A 20,393-nucleotide genomic window follows, 5' to 3' on the forward strand; every position below is an offset into this window, starting at 1 on the left:
ACTCATTTAAATTCTATATGATTTAAAAGTACATAATTATAATCTTATTGCAGATCGATATTAGAGATCATGAAATATTAAAAATTCAATTATTATAATTATTTATTTATATACTTATTTTGGTGTTTAGTAAATAAATCCTAAATCTAATTCCTTAATAAACTGTATGAAACAGTCCCCAAAAACCTGTTATCATTTATGATCAAAAAGGGGCACAAATATTAATTAAAATTTTTAAATATTTGGTATTTCTCATATTCATTTTGAATAACAGATCATAAGTTTGTTGTTTTTTACATTTGCACTCAATTTGTCATTCATTTATATGAAATTATTATTACATGGACCCTAGAACCCTAGGAAATTTGTTTTTATTATTTAATACACTTGTTTTAACTGAAAAATTACTGACGCACAGGAGCCATTTGTTGTGTAAGTGATAATAGACCTTCAATTATTCGTCGCACTATAACTGGCATTGTTGGTTTCCTTGAGACTGAACTTAGCCCATTTCTGATTTCATAGAAAACATTACGGGTGAAAGGATTTCTTTGTGATGCGAGACGGAATTTTAAGAATTGGAAATAAATAAATGGTGTCAATAAACCGGCACGTCCCCTGTAAGTAGTTGCTTTTATAAATTATTTGTATATCTAATTTCAGAAAATTAATAAATGTTAATACGTACGTAAATACAAGAAGAACTGTGAAAGGTAAGATGATTATCTCAGATAATGCACAAAGTCGCAAAATATTTCGTGATTGAAACTCCACCAGAGATATTAACAGGCGTGCTCCCCACCAGCTATTTTGTCCTAAACACTTAATTAAAAAAGAACAAAATAACTACTAGTTACCACAATGATGACTGTGCATCATAGAGTTATGTTAGCATGATATGACTCAGCATTGAAAAATGAAATCTTTTTACTTACATCAAGCAATGTAAGAGAACCACTAGCAAAATGCATCAATGCAAATAAAAATATAGGAGTTAACACCACTAATTAATAATTGAGGAAAAATAATTCTATTACATTTTGTGACAAATCTATCTAAGCCAAGAAGTGTCTTACTTTATATCTATTATCATATAAAAAGGATACATGTAACAGGAGCAGTATAGAGGAATATTAAAGAATAAAATAAATAATGGCAGGAATCTTCAATAAATAAATGTTCCAAAAATTGTCGATTCAATTGAACATGTGGCACTCTTTGGTGCAGGCGTAGTGCACTAGTTGCTGCATTACTCATTAATACTTTATAATAAATATTATAAGAATTACTGAAATATAAAATACAAAATTTAATTTTCTGATTCATATGATAAAATAATTTGTAACAACATACCCAAATATTGGAATGATATAACCAATAGTAAATATAAGAGTGAAAAGTCTTGTAACCCATAATCCAACTTTAATCTTATTATCAATGATGTGTTGCTTCAAAGCAAACCAGCCTTTCTCCATGTGTACTGAAGTATCTTCTGGTGTTGCACTTGTAGTATCTGCCATTCTGTATATTAAAGATAATTCAAACGTTACAATTTCTAGATTCTGTATCATTTATATGAAATCTTTCACATTTTCATTACATTTAAAATAATTATTGAAAAACGCATTCAAAAATATGGCAAAAATATGTAAATTGCGTCCTATTTTCTAAAGTGAAAGCAACTAATTTGAATAAAATGTTAAATATACAATACCTCCATATATAGGTTAAAAATTTATTAGTTTTACTATTATTAGGAAAAGTTTTAAATCCTATAAGATATAAACAAAAGTGAATGCTTTTAGGAAATATTTAACCCAATTTTTTATTAGGTATCAAAATCCTATTTACAAACTATATTCTGTATCAATGAATTATTTTTCAATTGTAATCATTTAAATAGTACTTACTTTGTAATTAAACGCTTGTTCACTAAATAGAAAAATTTCAATTTCTACAAACACTTGCATAAACGAAAATTGCAATGAATACAATAACGTAGTGCATCTGCGTAAATTTGCTACCTACATATGTATAATTTCCTCAGATATCTTAATAATTACTTTGAGTTTCGAGTTAAAGATTTCTAACTTCTCTGATAGATGGTGTGGATGTGGTTATCCGTTGCCTACCGCACTCTACTGGTATTTTATTGAATTATAAAACAATTGGTTTTTGAAGAAAAAAAATACGCTATGTAAACGGTGTTTTTATTTTAACATTTTTTACATTTTAGAAATAATAACTTTTACCGATGCATTCATTACGTACATTATCTGCAACGTAAATACATATTTATTAGTATATTATTATAGCATAAGTAATCATTTATCTTAATTTGTAATTAATTTTGATTTGTAACTACACGCATTGATATTATATGCACTTGTGTTTTAATAATTCAAAAAAATTATTGCGATCTATAGATATGTATTTTTAATCAATCTTTATTAATGAAGATGTATTATAGATTGAAGGATATTTTTGAGAATTAGAAGGTTATGAGATATTTTAATTAAAAATGAATACTTTACAACACATTATTCGTGGGAACGATGATAAAAAGAGCATTTGACTCTTATTTATTAGTAAATTCGATTTAAGTAAGGAAATATGATTTGTAAAACGCTTTTTAATCATTTTTTAATAAGCAATAACCGTAATATCATAATCGTAAATTGTGATATTACAGTTATCGTTTAAATTAAATAAATATTAAAGTAATACCTAATGAAGATATATTTCCTTTATAATTAATATAAAATTGAAACTAATGTTTTTATTGAAAAATCGAATTATATGATGTAATATACACGCTCATGAATACATCTGAAAAACATTCTTCATTTACACTTAACAAATGCAAAGTATACACTGGGAGTATGAAAATAACGGTACAAATATTTTTAATCTACATACGGAAGTATAAAGGAGCGAAGCAAGAAAATACTCGACTTTTATTTTAACTCGATTCTTTGCTTTACCCGTAATCGTTACTTTAGCACAAGATTTAATTTGTCTTCAAAATTGTAAAAAGAAAATAAATCTTTTTAAATTGCTAAAAGTAAATTTAGAAGAATGCTGCTCATCGGCACGATTTGTACTATAGTTGCAAGTGGTTTCGTGTATCATAAGTTACGACAAAATCGCCCTTTGATAGTCGAAGAATTATTATGGAACGTAAAATATAATTTACTAGCTATCAAAGACCTCATAAATACATGGATAAAGAGCAAAAGAAATAAAAATGGTAAGTGTTAAATATGTTTGGTGCATTTGTAAAATTTTCTATAGGTTTAAAATTTAGGGTATGACGTGGAAGCAGTATATTAGAATTTATGTCTTTATAAAAAGAAACTGCTGGCAATAAAAATTATAATAATCTGTTAACATTATGTAACTAAATGTATTTTTTAAGAAAAAAATAAAAAAACTATTAGTATATATTAATAAAAAAAGTCGATAAATATTAAGATAATATGAAATGTATTAATGAAATGTTTATAATTAATAAGAAATTATGATATTTTGATGTATATATATTTCCTTTCCTTTCTCAAGATTGTTTACCTCAACCAGGAAGAGTTGCAATTGTAACAGGAGGGTCTAGGGGGATTGGAGTTGAAGTAGTAAAAATGTTTTTAGAACTTGATATGGAAGTGATAATTGGTAAGTTTAAAAACTAACTAAGTTCCATTTATTTATGAAATTTATTTCTTTCAATATTTTATATAAATTTTAAAATAAAAAATTTTTCAGCTTGTAGGACACCTTCTGCAGGTGAGAATGCTATTCTTCAAATTAGAGAATCTGGTGTCAAGAGTGGACAAGCAAAAGTATATAAACTTGATAATACTTCTTTGAAGTCTGTAAAGCAATTTGCTATGGAGATAAAAAGAGACTATAAACAGATTCATGTCTTAATTAATAATGGTAACTTAATTAATAAGTAAATAACATAAATATGTAAAAGGTTATTAAATCAAAATTAGTATAATTTTACTATTTGTAGCTGGTGTCATGTTTAGTCCTTATGAAGAAACAATAGATGGCTTTGAAAAACAGTGGTCTGTAAACTATTTATCACATTTTTTATTAACAGCACTACTATTGCCATTATTGAAAATTGGTGGACATCCTGAACGATGTAGTAGAATTGTTAATGTTACTTCCTGTGCTCACCTCTTGGGGGAAGTTAATTTCAATGATGTTAACAACAAGTATATTAACAACTATATTATCATTCTATTTTGCACTTCATATTGGTTCTCTTTTACAATTCATAGATTCATTGATGTAAATTCTCTTCATTAATTAGGAGAAAGTTCCTTACTAAATTTGCATATGCACAAAGCAAATTGGCACAAGAAATATTTACAAAAGGATTACAGCATCTTCTAGAAGAAAAGCAGTATTACATACAAGTTTATTCTGTACATCCTGGAGTAGTATATACAGAACTTTTTATACATTCTTTTATTTGGAAATTGAAATCAATTACTCAATATTTTTTTAAGGTAAATGTATCCAAATGCAGTAAAACTTCGAAGCCCGTTTATAGGAACAAGTTTTTATATACCGTCAGTTATATGAACTCGTAACTGAGTCTCTATCATTTAAACTATGCTCAAGTGTAGTTTCAATTATACGTACGCATATTCTGAAGTCAACATATCCATCTGTTTTGTTTAAATTGATATATAATTTAACACAATTTGGGTTAAAATTGTTGTTCAACTTCAGTTTGAACGTCAACTTCTATTATTGAAGCTCATAGCAGTAGCTCTTATTCAAATTCTACTTTGTCCCTCAAGCAGTTTGGATAAACGAAGTTCTACTGTATTATAATTATAATTAGAATAATAAATTTTTTTTTAGACTCCCAGACAAGGGGCTACTCCAATTGTCTATGCAGCTGTAAATAAAGCAGTTGAGAATTGTGGTGGTATATATATAGATAATTGTTGTCGCAGTGAAGGTCATCCAGATGCTTTAAATTTATCTATACAAAAAAAATTATTTGAATTATCTCTTCAGCAAGTACAGCTAAATAATTTTTTTCAGTATGTATAGTGAAAATTTAAATTATAGATACTAATCTTATTCACTTTGTACTTAAATGAATTTTATAGTACGAAGTAAATAGTAAAGTTACAATTATACATATATAAATATATATATATATCTTAATAGTATAATAATCATATTCATTTGGAAGGAATAACCTTTTAAATGAATGTACATATATTTCTGATTTATTTATTTATGTAGAACATTATTAAGTGAAATTTTGAAACTTTTACAACAAATTTATATGGCAGGAGAGCGTTGCAAATCTTGCCAATTAAGAATAATATGGAGTATACTTTCTATAACATAATTCATTCTGATACCCAATTGCAATATATTTTAATTTACATTATGTGTATATTAGATATAAAATGTGAACACATTTCGTATAAAATAGTTTTATAAATAAAAAATGTTATAGAACGAAACAAAATCGTTTGTCATTTGTTATAGTACCTTTTAAGTCTATTATCGATCGGTTTGTATAACATAGAATATATATTATCTCTATATTTTAGACTACGTTTCAAACAATACACAGGTTCAATATTTTTGTTATAAGACATCTTCTTGTCGAGTTTTGTTTAATCAAATTAAAAATCAGGCTTATTATAATTATCTTTTATCTGTACACAAACTGATATGTTCTTATCAGTATAATTTTATTGTAAATTTTTATGCATGTTTTATATTATTTAAAACTATAAATATTATTGCACAGTAGTTGCGAGTAGACAGTAATTTGAAAATCTACTTACAAACTTTATGCTGTTAAAACAACATAATTATATAAAAATCACAACAACTTTAAGTAATACAATATACAATGTCGTTATATATTTGAAATAAGTTAAACACACTAAATAAAACTTTTTGAGAAATTACATGAAATGTTTTATTATTTCCCTACGCATTGTAATCTAATATTAATACAAACTATATGATGTGCAGCTATCAATACAAATACAGATAAACAATTTCAAATATGTTCGTGAAGAATATCCATACATGATTTTATTTTATAAGTATTCAACTTTTAAATTGTGTGAAATATAGAAAATAAATACATAATGTACATATATTTAATTTTCTTAATGAAAACTTATAAAAAGTGGAGGTGACCCATTATGTAATAATGTAATCATAAAAAACATGAGATGGTATAAGTTATTATTCATTTTTTGTATTTAAAATATAAAAAGGTATAAAGACTAGAGTGATGTGCTAAAAAATTGTGTTATTGATATAATAGTACGAACAACAAATGTCTTATTTATAAACATAAATACTAATAAAAATCTATAAAATACAACGTCGAACAATGCATAGACGGGACAAGCATTAATTCTGCCAGAATTATAAATAAAATCTTAAAAGATACAACAAAACTTTGGTTGTGTAAATGCTGCTAACATAATCATAGTCACACTTATTATAATAAGCAATGATCAAGTAAAAAATTATTCATAACAATTTTTACTATTTATAATAAATAGTACATATATGGAACTTTGCTTTCATTTTAAGTTTCACTTGACTTTTAAAGCAGCAAACATTTTTGTGTATACTGCGGATTTGGAAAAATCTTGGACGATATTAGGCTTACATTTTTTAGTAGAAATCTTATATTTGTAATGACTTCATATTCAGTCACCAAATATGAAATACTTATTTGTACTTTCTGACATAATAAGAATATTATAGAACATATAATAAACTTCCATTTATGGGCACAACATTAAATGTCAAAAAACAGGCGTCCAACTTATTTATTATTCAAATAATGCAATCATAAAATTATAACAAAAAGACTTTAGTTAATATCTATAAGAACACATATGAGAACAAATATTTATCAACATACTTAAACTTCGTTTTAATCTTAAATATTATATATTTTTTGCAACAAAATTGTCAATATAATCTGCATGATATAACACTAGATGCTAACATATAATATCAAAGATGTTCTAATATTAGAATTTTTTTTATTTAGTGGCAGAAGATTGACTAATATTGCATTCAATCCCTGTACTCTATAAAAATTATATGATAGTGTTCTACGTACATATTTAGCAACTGAAATTATGCATTTTCTGAATGACTTAATAATAGATATAAAAGCTAGTTAAGAAAGTCGACTACAACCACAGTTACTTGTATCACCAATTGATGTTGTTTTTCCATTTATAGAAGTTGCATTTGTTTCATATCTAGGTAGTTCTTTACTGCGTGCTTGCTACAATAATATATCAATTTGATTACAGTTAAATCTTCAAATAAAAATTATTTATGAAAGAGATTTGTCATCTTATTACCTCCATAAGTTCAGCTGCTATTTCCATGAATAGCCGTTCTACATTCTCTGCTTCTTTAGCAGAAGTTTCTAAAAAGTACATCCCATGTCTTTGTGCAAAATCTTCTCCTACATGTGTTGGTATTTCTCTGTCTTCTCGATCAATTTTATTACCTAAAGAAATAATTAAATATATTTAATATACAGAGTCTGGCTAAATAATGTGTAAAAATAGACACAATATGATTCCTTGTGGATGAAAATATAGAATAAAGCTTTTTGATTTTCTGTTTAGATTTCAAGAAAGTCGAGATTGAAAATTTATCAATATAATATACTTATTATGATTACTTAAACATGGGTAATTCTGGATTAGACAAGACTAAATAATTGACAAGAAGTTACTCTATATGTGAAAATAAGTCAGAAATGTAGAACAAAACTCTTTTAAAGATGCTTTGTTTCAGAGAAAAATAAGTTTGAAAATTTATCATATATGTGTGCTAGACTGATTCTTAACTAAACATGTTCAAACTCTATTTTCTTCAGAATAAAGCCTTAAACAGAGAAATTTGATGAAAAATAACATATATTATTTACCTACTAATATCCTAAGAACTTTATTACTTGCATATTCTTCAATTTCTCTTAACCAATCTGGTAAACAATCAAATGTAGGTTGACAGGAAATATCATAAACCAAAATCAAAGCATGAGCTGACCTATAATAACTTTGTGTTATTGAACGAAACCTTTCTTGACCGGCAGTATCCCAGATTTGAAGCTAAAAGAAGAACAATATTAAGTATGCACAGCACAAAATTATTCTGAAAAAGTATATCTGTATATATTGGATGAATCATAATGCATTACATCACATGCATACCTTAACTTTCTCATTTTCTACTTCTACAGTCTTAATCATAAAATCAACACCTATTGTTGCACCCTGGCCTGGGGGAAATAATCCCTATAAGACAAATGTATATATTAATAAATAAGAATGCATATTTAGAGTATTATTTTCTAACTGGACCATCCATATAAGGCATTATCATATCACAAAAACAGATGGAACAGTTTACATAGAAAGTATGTAAATTAATCGAATTTATTTATTATGACAAATTTTTTTATGCTTTTGTTAATAACTAATATGATTTAATTAATCATATAAATGTGTATGCATATATACCTGGGTAAATCTGCGCACGAGGCAAGTCTTGCCGACACCCGCATTTCCTACGAGCACAACTTTAAAGAGAAATTTGTAATCCTCCATCACATTCGTACCGTATTACGGTCAGAAACCCTATGCAAAACTAACGAAGCATCTGCAAGCACGACACGTACAATTTCCGCAAGCGTTCACTGTAACGATGGACCGAAATTTTATAATGTACTTCTTTTTAATGAAATTCACTTTTTTTTCATTAACTTTAATGAAAACTGTTCGTGACACTATTCGGTATTTTCTATTTTTACGATTTACCGAATACACAATGTTTCATTTTGATAAAATAAACACAGAAACAAGTACTTAACAGAAATCGTGACTAACTTTCCAGATTTTCTGCCATTCTGTCAAAATGACGTTTTCTCTCGTCCCCGCCATTCAATTATGACGTTATCATGATTTAGAAAAAATACAATTTTGAAGTTGCCTATTGTACATACATATATATGTATAAACTTCAAAATTCCCTATCATTTCTTATTTTATTCTTAAATAATTTTACTCCATTTCGTTTTTTGTATGTTACAATTGTATAGATAATATTTAAATAATTGTAAAATTAAAAATAATAATTAATAATAGCTATTTGCAATATAATAGGTAATAATGTTATACATAATATATTTATGAAATAAAAAAATTATTTTACTTATCTATTACAATTAAATAATTAACAGTTAAATTCTAGAAAACATTTAAAGTATTTCTAATAATTCATTAAATAAATTTCAATAGACTTCGTAATTTCATTTTGTCGTTTTGTCTCAATATAAATTACTCATAAGAATCGTCTCAATGAAAACGCATCTATATGCTTCCATTTTGCACACTAGCGACACGTGCGGAAAATTGTGAACTTCTAGTATACTAAGCAAACTGGTTGTATTTTGCAACGGAATATGTGATTGGTTCTTTACAGAAATTCAACCGACAGAGTAAGAAATTTATCCAATCACGATGAGCGTTGTATATTTGTAATCCCGTTAGAAGGTACAAAGGAATGGTAGCCATTTTACGTGGATATCCCGTTTGGCGTAGCAGTAGTGTCCGCGTGATTATCGCGAAAAGTCAAAATAATCGTGTTTCGGGATATTTCTGTTTTTTCGAAATGCGTTAAAAAGGTAAATGTTAATCAGTGTCGCTTATAGTGTTCTCGGTAAAACTCATTATAGATCGTGAAGTTATAGTATCAATGTCGTTCAAGCTTGCTCGAGTCAGGCGTTAAGGAAATCCAGATGCGTGTTAGTTATTCGTGTACACTTAGGTATTTGTGCTGATCTTCTAGAACGTGCATGGATATTGCAATAGTAGTGTTAAAAAAAACTTTTGGAAAGTGCATAATTGCTAAAACAGTGAAAAAATCGATATGTGTATATGACGTCTATCAATCTTTTGTAAAAAGATTTCAGATAATATTACATAAATAGAGATCATAACGTATTAATTCTTGTTCAGGTTAATGCTTTAAGATTGATTATATTAATTTGTTTAATACAAGCTGAATTTTAAGACATTGTATACATGTCCAATTTTTCTGTCTTATATATATCGCAATTCAGTAAAAATGGAGTGGTCTAACCATAAAAAGTCAAGAATTAATATCAAATAAAGATTTTGTTGTGCACTACATTCTTATTTATATAACAAATAATTTTGATTAGAATATTCCATATTTTTTTGTATATTAAAATTTTCCAATTTTATTGTAATCTCACAAATATGTAACAAACAATAATTATTTAACTGTCCATTGAATTATAATGTTAATAATTTGTTATTACTTTCCAAAGTTGTAGAATGCGTACATGTGAATTTGTAACCATTCAATGTATGGATATATTAATGTTTCTATAATTTTGTAGTTTTTATATTTAGTTCTTTTTATAAAATATTTTTTAAATTTAGCAAACTTTTGTATGATATATTGCACATTATGAATATTTTAAAACAATTATTAAAGTTGCATAATAAAGAATTGATAAATTCTTGTCACTAAATATGTTATTTTAATAAAAGATCAATAAGAGTTATGTGTTTATGTTATTGCCTTCATATATTAAAAAATATGTTGTTGTTCCTAATACCTGTTTCTTTGTATTTCACAGTATAATTACCACTGTCAATTTGACCAAGATTTGTTGCATTTATCAACTGGCAACACAACATCATGACATCAACAAAGTCTAAGGAAATAGCGGATGAGTATATCTCATCGCTGTCTGATTTGACTATTAACAGTAAACCATTAATTAATATGCTTACCATGTTGGCTGAAGATAACATAGAACATGCACCAGCAATTGTACAAGCTGTTGAGAATCATCTACAAAAGGTTATTTATCTCTTGTAATATATTAGTTCAAATAGTATATAAGTTGTTTTGTACATTATAAAATATATTGTTTACATTGTTACATGCTTATTTAATATTATTTTTTTACTATCTATAAGAGATTGGTGTTTCGGAAATTTACATGTCTCATTTTTTTAAATATTTATGAATTATACATTATAGTTAATGTATAATGTATATGTATAGTTAAAACTAGCAAAGCTGTATTTCATACCGTTGTTTATTTAAAATATAACAAAAGTAAATAAAACAAATAAAGATAAATGAAATTTGTATAATCACCTTTTCTTCTTTGTTTTTCAATTGTATTTATGTCACCTTTGTGTATACATTATGGTGTGAAATAATAGCTTAAGTTTATTGTTATAAATTTAGATACATATACATTATATTATGTTCTTTTAGGTGAGAAGTGATATCAAATTACCTGTCCTTTACTTGATTGATTCGATTGTGAAGAATGTTAATGGAGCATATTTAAATCTCTTCACTCAAAATATTGTAAATACTTTTTGTGGAGTGTTTGAAAAGGTATGTTTACTAACTACTATTTGAAAAATGCATATTATCTAAAAATATATATTAATCATTTCTATTTTTTTTTGTTTAAAATATGTATAGTCTTGTTTTATTTTAAAGTAATTTGCTTGGTCTTATACTATATTTATATTTGAAAAAAAACAAGTGTATTGCAATTGTAAGACTTACATTCCGTAGATCTATAAGATAATCATTTAGTCAATATCAGGTTATTGTACTTTGTGTATCTATACTGTAAAGCTTAAAATTTTCTGAAGACAGGAGAAACATAAAACTCAGTATTATTTGTATAAATAATTAGGTGGATGAAAATACAAGAGCCAGCATGTGGAAATTGAGGCAAACATGGAATGATGTATTTCCAGCAAAGAAATTATTTTCTTTGGATGTACGAGTGCAAAGTATTGATCCTGCTTGGCCAATCACTGCCTCTCCTACTAGTGTTTCTTCTGGATCTATCCATGTTAATCCTCGTTTTTTTTCAATGGTTAGTTTAATAAACTTATTTGCTTGAAATATATGTATAAATAACGAATATGTGATTAGATAATATATTTTCATACTTGAAATGTAATTCATACAATTTTATTTCTAGCCTCAACAATCAGCAACATCTATTGTCTCACAACCAATTGTAGCACCTGTTAAGCTTCCACCAGGTGATCCTGTGACACCAACGGAAGCAGCAATGCGAGAGCAATTATTAAAGAAACAGCGAGAACTGATAGAACTACAGAAAAAAAAGATTGAATTAGAATTACTTCAAGCTAAAGCTAATTTAGAACAACAACAGCGGCAACTTGATAAACAAGCTGGAAATTTAAAAGCTGAACTGGTGAGTTAAAAAATAATCTTTTTTTAACTGCATTTTTTAATTTTAACCAAACTTTATTATTTTTTCTTTGAATAGGTTGCAGTTACAACACATATTACGCCAAGCACAGAAACTGTCACGCAAGGGAAACCTGTTGCAACCACTGTGCCAAGTCAAGCATCAAAGCAAGTAGCAAAACAGGTAGTTATTTAAATTATACATTTTCATCATTGTGCCACAAAATGCTATGAAGCAAAATTATTGCGTTATGTATTATTTTTTAACAGTAGTTTTCCTATTTGAAGTTTCCAGCAGCAGCCGCTTCGCTTCTGAAAAATGCAGGAACGAACAATGGCCCGCGAATTGCACCAGCTAGTAGTATAGCAGTAGCATCAGCTAAACCGGTATCTCGTGATCCAAGACTAAAAACTACCTCGGCTCAAGATGTACCAGTTTCAAGCGTGGATCCTCGTCAGCGAATAAGTACACCAACTCAGAAGGATTCGCGGGGTGAAGGCCAAGCGCAGTTAGCGGCACATACAAACACTGTACTTTCAGATCAATTAAAACAGCAGTTACTTTCGAAACAGGCTGTGACTAGCACTATCAACAAGTCTCCGACAAATCTTGCCGGCTCCGATACTGCGACGTTAAACGCTAGTAATAACAATAATGCTAATACGAACCTCAACAATAATAATAACAATAAAAATTTCAGTGGTAACGCAAATAAAGATGCTGTGTCGCATCGAACAAGTCAAAAGAAAGACCCTCGATTGTCTAGTAATAGTAGTGGTAACCTAAACAGTAATAATTCCAAAGGTTCTCAAAGTTTATCTATGGGTAGCAATAGTTCTTTATCTGCGAGTAATAGAGGAGGTGGAAATAACGATTCCAAGTCGAAAGACTCGAAGAGTTCGAATTCTCGAACTTCTTCATCTTCGGCAATCGACAAGTCTGCTTCCTCAAAATCCTCACATAGAAAACTAGGTAACAAATCGCGCTCTAAACAACCTCAAACATCTCCGTGTAAAATACCGAAAGTCGACAGAGATGCCAGTCCTGTTAGGTCCAAATCTCGTGAAAAAGATAGTGGAGACAGTTCACCATCCTCGCGTACCTCTCCCCAATCCTTCCAAAACTCTAAAAATCGAAAAAAGAATACAAAATCGAGAAAACGCAGTCCAAGCCCTCCATATAGAATTCCTAGGCGCAATGATGCAAAATCCAATTTAAGTCTAAGCAATTCTAGTGGTGTTACTGAGGAGGAGCAATCTGGTTCATTGATAGTCTCTCCTCCTCATCCACCTACATTTAAAGAAATCAGACCGAATGCTAGACAAAGAAATTACGTAAGACGTAATAAGGATGGCAGTCTTAGTCCCGAGCGCTCTCCAGCAAATGCTGGAAACGTTCAAACTGCTGTGGAACCAACTTTGGAATCATCCAGCAAAGATGAAGACTTGAGAGCGACACTACCTCTTCCAGGTGCAGCCGCTTCTGTATTAGAAAAGAGTGAGTTAATATTTTACGTTTTTCAACATAAATATAAATTATTTATAAACACACATGCATCATATACTTTGCATTATTTAATGGTGAGTTAATTTTTTATGATATGTGGTTATAACGATGTCCCTAGCTCTAAAGATTTGCGTCGGAACAATTTCAGCTGTAATGTTACTTTAAATCTTCAAAGGCGAAACATTAAAATATATTTTATTCATGAATAATATATTCTTTATTTCTCTGTTTCGAACAAACATTTTTTATTTCTCAAGATATAAAACTAGCATGCAAAAGAGGATGCAATGATCCTATATGTTGGTAAAATTAAATACGCATATAATTCTTGTATAATATACGAGTTATTTCACTTTGCTTCGAAATCTTTTTCAGAAGAGGACTTAGATTTGCGTGTATTACCACCAGCAGTTAATACTAACAAAAGACAAACTGCAGAACACATGGAATCTACATTAGTAAAGAAAACAAAAGCTGAAAAGTTCGATGCGTATGTATTTTTATTTCTTTCTTCCTTGGCTATACAAAATATATAGTGCACAGTTAATGTAACTCTTCTAATTTTATAGATTATTTGGAAATGAAGACGTTGATCTGCGAACATTAACTCATCCCAAAGCTGGACGACCACCTACACCGCCCCCACCCGTAATATCTGGTGAAGATGGCAAAGATGGGTGGGCAAAACTAAAGACACCATCAAAGAATGACAGAGAAAAGCAAGCTAATAATACTGATGATAAGCGTGATGCTAGAGATCGTAACAGAGATAGATTGGGTAGACTGAGGCTTTACAACAAACTTCCGGATGATCCTAAAGAAAGAAGAAGAACATTATCGAACGAAGATCAAGATAACAGATCAGGTCGAAGAGGTCGAGAAAATGATAAACCTGAAAAGAATGAAGACAGGAATATAGAAATAATAATGAAACAAGCTGCAGAACAATTGAATCAAGGATCCATTACTAAAACTCAATACAATACTCTCATTCAAGAAGTTTTACATATGAGCGAAGATCGGAAATTAAGAGCTGCACAACGAAAGGAAAAAGAAGTAGGTTCTATTGTATGGGAAAAGGGTGTAAATTTGGATATAGCGGGTCCAGGTGAGCGTACTTCTACATTTAGTCCTTCTGGTGATAAGGAAATGATGAGAAACAAAGATCATCCTATTGCAAGAAATCCAAACGGCCCTAGATGGCAAAATCAACCATGGCAACAACCAGGACCATGGGCTCATCCGCCGGGACCTCCTTACGGTGGACCGCAAGGACATTTTAATTCAGATTTTAGACCAGTTGGTCCATGGCAAAATCCAAGACACTTCGGACCAATGCGACCCGACTATCAATATCACGGTGGCTTCAATCATTCTATTGGTCCAAATCCACGATTAGGACCTGGAATGATGGGACCCATGGGACCTAATGGTCCGCTCATGTCAAATTTATTACCTAATGGTCCAATTGGGCCAATGGGCATGCCTAATCCACCTATATCATTACCGGGAATGAACGGACCTGGAATGATGATAAACAATGGACCAATGACAAGTCTTATATCAAATACAAATATGTCATCATTGAATGCTTCAAGAAACGTATCGCCAAGTTCGTCTTCGAAGTATGATATCGAAGATGGCGATCAAAATTATACTACAACGATGATAAAGAATCCAAATCCTCATAGTCGTGAATTACCGCCACCAGACTCAAAATTATTAGATGAAATTGCAAGAGATACTATGAAATCTATAGATATAGACATACAGCATATACCACGTGAAATCAGGTACTACGGTCAAACTGGAGTAGTTTTTATGAATTGGGATGATCCAAGAGAAATCGGATTTCAAGATGGTATACGGCGGATTTTAATTGATGATAAAATCACTATAACCTGTGCATTTAATGATAATTACAAAGAATTTATTTATGAAGGGGAAGTTCATAGGTATGTATCCTAATGTCGTGCACTCGACTAACAGATTTATATATAATGTAAGATATTATCGACCTGTTTATGTTTTCAGAATTAAATTAGGTGCACCAACGAGAGAGTTATATATTGATGATAGGTGGTATGAGTGTTATTTCGGTGGTATGCCAATAACAGTAGATCTTGGTGGTAAAAAGGTTAGCGTAAAATTGGAAGGACCTCCACCCCTTGTTAAGATTGGTACTGTAAAGAGAACAGACTTAGTAGTTGCCAAAATTAATCTTATTATTAATGCCCGAAATATGGTTCCTGTATTTTTAGATGCAAAACCTCAAATGTTAGTTGTGTTCATATTACTACAAACTTTAGACTAAAGATGTATAAAACAATACTTACAAATTTAAATATTTACAGATTTGAAATTGAAGGGAAACCTCATACACTTGAATTTATAGACTCGTTACAAACAGTTCTTTTAAATGGGCGGCCATTTAAAGTGGAATTCGGTGGACTGCCTAAACCAATTATTGTTAGGGATAAAAAGCATTTTATAAGATTTTCGGTACTGCCTAGAGGTGTCCGACCAGGATATGTTAAGATAGCAGGTATGAAAGGTGAAGAACCTATCGAAGCACCACCTACCCCGCCTCTATTGACACAAAAGCCGAAAGTGGATGCAGCTTCTACACCAACACAGTTCTCTGCTGTTGAACATGAATCAACCTCACAAGATGGTTCGGATCTTAGATCTACTCCTAAACCGGGTAAATATTATATTTGTAACAACACATCATGTAATATGTAAAATAGTATGTGGACCGAAATATAGTATATTTTTCTGTGTAATATTGCATTAGACTTGTAGCGAAAATTTGCTTTGTTTCAGATTTGCAATTAGACGTGTTATCTTCAGCTTTACCATCTGCAATGGCACCATCGTCTGGATTATCTTATCAAGCTGAACCAGCTGAAAATCCACCTACAACTGCTCCACCATTATCATTACCGCTGAATATGAATGAACTGTTTCAGAGATTAGTAGAGACTGGTATTGTATCGAATCTTTCTGAACAAAAGAAACAAGAAGAGGAAGAAAAGAAGGAACCAGAAATTATTCCGGTTTCATTTGATAAACCAGAAACACTTAAAGTGTAAGTATAATTTTAATAAAACACTATTTTAAATTAATTATTGTATTTTGCATTAATTTTGAATTGGAAATATTCCTTATTTTAGTAAGCAACCGGCTATTGCGGCAGCATTGTACAGTGGCATGCAGTGTAGTTCTTGTGGTGCCAGATTTGCACCAGAATTAGCAACTCGGTATAGTCATCATTTAGATTGGCACTTTAGGCAAAACAGACGAGAAAGAGATTCTGCAAGGAAGGCTCATTCACGACCTTGGTATTATGATGTTAGTGATTGGATACAGTTTGAAGAAATTGAAGATTTAGAAGATAGAGGTAAACACTTTTTTTTTTTATTATTTATAATCTATTTTGTAATGGGAGACCTAATATCTTATATACATTGTTTAGTACAAAGTTGGTTTGAAACGGAAAAACAGACGGCTGATACGGAAGGTATCACGGCCGAGGATTCTCCTCAAGAAGCCTCACAGCCTAGTGTTCCCACTGGAACTGATGAGGATTCTAGATGTCAAGTATGTCATGATGCATTTGAACAGTTTTATAATGAAGAAAAGGAGGAGTGGCATCTAAGACCAGCAATTAACTTTGAAGGAAAGAATTATCATCCATTGTGTCTTGATGATTACAAGGTTGGTTTTATCTTATATCTTCCTATATTTTCTGTTAACATTTTATCATATTTCCGATCAGTCAATCGGAATATAATATCGATATAAATATATTAATGAATTCTTCATTTGTTGCATTCTTGCAAAAAATAGGAAAAGAGTCTCGTGGTATGTGCTTCTTTATAATCCATATTTTCATATTGCACTTGCAGAAAGTTTCCGCACTTATAGATATAGTGGAAGTAATTAGGCAATGAAAGATGTAATGTACACTCTGCAATATATATTTTATTTTATTTAACTTTTTAATTTTATAGATTCCTTTTATAGAAATGTATATAACATATAATTTCTTTTTGTCATGAATTGATTTTTAATATTTTGTGCATAAATAAGAATGAAAGTCATGATTACATTTATTATTTAGTAAGATTCAAATTTTATTGAATACATACATCATCTTATGACATAAATAATTTGGATGATTAATTTAAAGTAATTTCTAATTCACATATATATGTTAGGAAGTAAGGTAATAAGAAATGTTCATTTACATAAAATTTTGTTGCACGTTTATAGTTCTTACCATTGTATATTTGTATCATTATATATTTTATTGTATTGTATATATTGTATATTAATTTATTAATATATTGCTTTCTTTACGCCATTAGAGAGCTTTGGAAAAATCTGCGCTTGAAGAAACAATAGAGGAAATGGAGGATGAAAAAAAGGAGAGCTCAGATGAAACATTCGCTGAAGAAAATAAGACTGATGAATTAAGTATGGAAGCATTAAAAAATGAATTTGAAACAGTAGAACCGTCAGATGAAATAATAGAAGATAAGGTACCGGAAGAATCTACTGAAATGGAAACTAAAGAGGAGGAAACTATAATTGAAGATAATGCAGATATTGAACAAAATGAAAAAATGGAAGAACAAGAATTAGAATGTAGTAATAAGGAGGATGTTGATATGGAAAGTATAGAAAAAGAAGATTCAGTCGAAACAGAAATACCAGAAACAGAAAATGTGGATAAATCCTTTGAAAATATTAAAATTAAAGAAGAACCAATTGACGAACCTGAGGAACAATTAGAAGTGGAACATTTCGATTTTACTAACATAGAAATTAAAGAAGAACCTATTGAGCAGGAACCAGGTACGTATTGTATGCTATATACTGGGTGGTTGGTAACTGGTGGTACAAGCGGAAAGGGGGTGATTCTACGTGAAAAAAGAAGTCGAAAATATAGAATACAAATTTTTCATTTGAGGCTTTGTTTTCGAGAAAATCGACTTTGAATTTTCGCTCGTGCGCGTGCGGTACGTTATAACGGATCTCACTGTAGGACGTTGTCTCAATGGAAAAATTAAAAAAAAAAAAAAAAATTAAAAAAATTTTTATTCTATATTTTCGACTTCTTTGCGTAAAATCACTCCCTTTCCGCTTGTACCACTAGTTACCAACCACCCTGTATATATACTTTAATACAATAAATTTTTTAAAAATTTGTGGGATAATTTTACATATAGATCCTGAAGAAAGTATAATAACTGAACCTGCAACGGTTGATACAACATACGCAGCTGTGAAGAGTTCTATAGACGGGAATGTAGAATTGGATTCTACGCCTGCGGCGATGCCAGCGGCTCCATCTCGAATTAAAATCAATATTACAAAACCATTGTGTATCAATAAAGAGCCAGAAGATTCAAAGGAAAAAGAAAAACCTATAGTTGAGACACCTACTGAAGAAATAATAGAACCTTTGGTGCCTGCTTCTATCAAACCTACTTTGCAAGGTAGAAAACTTTCAAATTTACCTCCTGTGGAAAGAGGGCAAGAGTTATCAGGACTCTGCTCAATTATGTAAATAGTAGATGTAATGTATTTGAAATATGTATGTATGGGAGTGTGAGAATGAATTCATGTTTAGCACTACTTAAAATTAAGTATTGTTGCATTGTATATCATATTTGTGCAGCTTGTACGACGTGATGTAATGTGATTACAGAACTTTTTGCTTTCTTTTTTTATTGTATTATTCATTTTTCTGTATTTTACTTTTCTATTTTTTGCATTTCACATGCACAATTTTTATCTGAACATTTCTTTGAACTGCTAATGTAGTAAAAGGAATTAATCACATCTATTTTCAAATATCACGTCGTATAAGCTAAAAGTACGTGTTATAATGTGTGATTGTATAAGTGTATGCGTGTATTTAGTTTTTAAATCTTAATTAAGGTGAAAAGAGAACAAAAACTGTACATATTTAATGTAATCGAAACAGTCTAACTAGAAGCGAGATATGATATAGTAGCATTCCCAATAATATCGAGTGCAATCGTGTTTCGTGACAGAGAAGTGTCAGGAATGTAATACTGATATGCACAAGACTAACTGAGAATTTCATACCGTTTGTACTTTGTAAAAACATTTGAATGGTATTCGATATATTGTTTTCTAGAAGCATCATCCCCAATTTGATTTTACAAAGCACGAAAACGAGGTCCCGTAGAAATGATGGAAGATTACCCAATTTAGTTAGGTGTACAAATTGTGTGATATAAAATTGTTGATTATAATGTACATAATACCAACATAAAATTAATCCCGACGATATTGGGTAAAGAAGAACAGTTACTACTAGAGAAGAATTATTTTGTTGTATAAAAAAAAAATCTTGTTAATCATTCGGGGTCTGACGTCCTTTGGTTGCTTATTTATGATCCTACTAAATTTACCTCTCTAAAATATCCCTTATGATAATCGCTATTGCTGAAGAACTTTAGAAATTTAAATTTTTAACTATAAAAATATTTGAAGAAATAAACAAGTATTAATAAAAAGT

At 29.7% G+C, this 20,393-nt stretch overlaps 4 protein-coding genes across 6 annotated transcripts; 2 read left to right on the forward strand and 2 right to left on the reverse strand.

Moving 5' to 3' along the window:
* Positions 1–231: 231 nt before the first annotated feature.
* On the reverse strand, positions 232–2,068 carry Kr-h2 (transmembrane protein 33-containing Krueppel homolog 2). The gene is made up of 6 exons (XM_033331870.2): positions 1,911–2,068; positions 1,354–1,521; positions 1,107–1,288; positions 936–1,003; positions 689–822; positions 232–618 (listed from the first exon to the last, which is right to left on the reverse strand). The coding sequence occupies exons 2-6, from the start codon at positions 1,518–1,520 to the stop codon at positions 405–407; spliced, it is 765 nt and encodes a 254-aa protein (XP_033187761.1). The 5' UTR covers position 1,521; positions 1,911–2,068; the 3' UTR covers positions 232–404.
* A 730-nt stretch (positions 2,069–2,798) lies between these two features.
* LOC117155654 (retinol dehydrogenase 12) lies at positions 2,799–5,503 on the forward strand. Its single transcript, XM_033331869.2, has 6 exons — positions 2,799–3,250; positions 3,562–3,669; positions 3,760–3,933; positions 4,013–4,220; positions 4,319–4,517; positions 4,879–5,503. Exons 1-6 carry the CDS (start codon positions 3,079–3,081, stop codon positions 5,071–5,073), a joined length of 1,056 nt encoding a protein of 351 aa, XP_033187760.2. The 5' UTR covers positions 2,799–3,078; the 3' UTR covers positions 5,074–5,503.
* A 1,320-nt stretch (positions 5,504–6,823) lies between these two features.
* Positions 6,824–8,989, reverse strand: LOC117155658 (ras-related protein Rab-30). The gene is made up of 5 exons (XM_033331874.2): positions 8,562–8,989; positions 8,253–8,336; positions 7,967–8,150; positions 7,389–7,540; positions 6,824–7,309 (listed from the first exon to the last, which is right to left on the reverse strand). Exons 1-5 carry the CDS (start codon positions 8,646–8,648, stop codon positions 7,199–7,201), a joined length of 618 nt encoding a protein of 205 aa, XP_033187765.1. The 5' UTR covers positions 8,649–8,989; the 3' UTR covers positions 6,824–7,198.
* A 617-nt stretch (positions 8,990–9,606) lies between these two features.
* Pcf11 (Pcf11 cleavage and polyadenylation factor subunit) lies at positions 9,607–20,237 on the forward strand. Of its 3 annotated transcripts, none has more exons than XM_033331797.2 (17): positions 9,607–9,724; positions 10,709–10,935; positions 11,362–11,487; positions 11,798–11,983; positions 12,092–12,331; positions 12,407–12,511; positions 12,616–13,825; positions 14,210–14,324; positions 14,404–15,789; positions 15,869–16,111; positions 16,189–16,538; positions 16,661–16,925; positions 17,011–17,237; positions 17,313–17,554; positions 17,687–17,701; positions 18,208–18,697; positions 19,072–20,237. In XM_033331797.2, exons 2-17 carry the CDS (start codon positions 10,771–10,773, stop codon positions 19,410–19,412), a joined length of 5,706 nt encoding a protein of 1,901 aa, XP_033187688.1. In that variant the 5' UTR covers positions 9,607–9,724; positions 10,709–10,770; the 3' UTR covers positions 19,413–20,237. The 3 variants fall into 3 exon arrangements, with proteins under 3 accessions (XP_033187688.1, XP_033187689.1, XP_033187687.1); XM_033331796.2 differs by lacking the exon at positions 9,607–9,724 and adding an exon at positions 9,731–9,867; XM_033331798.2 differs by lacking the exon at positions 17,687–17,701.
* The last annotated feature ends 156 nt before the right edge of the window (positions 20,238–20,393 follow it).

Source organism: Bombus vancouverensis, chromosome 6 (genome assembly GCF_051014615.1).
Source record: "Bombus vancouverensis nearcticus chromosome 6, iyBomVanc1_principal, whole genome shotgun sequence".
NCBI classification, from domain to species: Eukaryota; Metazoa; Arthropoda; class Insecta; order Hymenoptera; family Apidae; genus Bombus; species Bombus vancouverensis.

What these genes read in the sequence shown, in the direction of transcription:
- Kr-h2 (XM_033331870.2), bottom strand. Translation starts at nt 1,520, where the DNA reads ATGGCAGATACTACAAGTGCAACACCAGAAGATACTTCAGTACACATG. An exon ending in CTATACTGCTCCTGTTACAT is followed by an intron (nt 1,004 to 1,106) that starts GTATCCTTTTTA and finishes ATTATTAATTAG; the next exon opens with TGGTGTTAACTCCTATATTT. An exon ending in ACAGTTCTTCTTGTATTTAC is followed by an intron (nt 619 to 688) that starts GTACGTATTAAC and finishes AACTACTTACAG; the next exon opens with GGGACGTGCCGGTTTATTGA.
- LOC117155654 (XM_033331869.2), top strand. Translation starts at nt 3,079, where the DNA reads ATGCTGCTCATCGGCACGATTTGTACTATAGTTGCAAGTGGTTTCGTG. An exon ending in GAGCAAAAGAAATAAAAATG is followed by an intron (nt 3,251 to 3,561) that starts GTAAGTGTTAAA and finishes TCCTTTCTCAAG; the next exon opens with ATTGTTTACCTCAACCAGGA. An exon ending in TTCAATGATGTTAACAACAA is followed by an intron (nt 4,221 to 4,318) that starts GTATATTAACAA and finishes TTCATTAATTAG; the next exon opens with GAGAAAGTTCCTTACTAAAT.
- LOC117155658 (XM_033331874.2), bottom strand. Translation starts at nt 8,648, where the DNA reads ATGGAGGATTACAAATTTCTCTTTAAAGTTGTGCTCGTAGGAAATGCG. An exon ending in TAGAAAATGAGAAAGTTAAG is followed by an intron (nt 8,151 to 8,252) that starts GTATGCATGTGA and finishes TTCTTCTTTTAG; the next exon opens with CTTCAAATCTGGGATACTGC. An exon ending in TAGCAGCTGAACTTATGGAG is followed by an intron (nt 7,310 to 7,388) that starts GTAATAAGATGA and finishes ATATTATTGTAG; the next exon opens with CAAGCACGCAGTAAAGAACT.
- Pcf11 (XM_033331797.2), top strand. Translation starts at nt 10,771, where the DNA reads ATGACATCAACAAAGTCTAAGGAAATAGCGGATGAGTATATCTCATCG. An exon ending in AAAGCTGAAAAGTTCGATGC is followed by an intron (nt 14,325 to 14,403) that starts GTATGTATTTTT and finishes CTAATTTTATAG; the next exon opens with ATTATTTGGAAATGAAGACG. An exon ending in AAACCAGAAACACTTAAAGT is followed by an intron (nt 16,926 to 17,010) that starts GTAAGTATAATT and finishes TCCTTATTTTAG; the next exon opens with TAAGCAACCGGCTATTGCGG.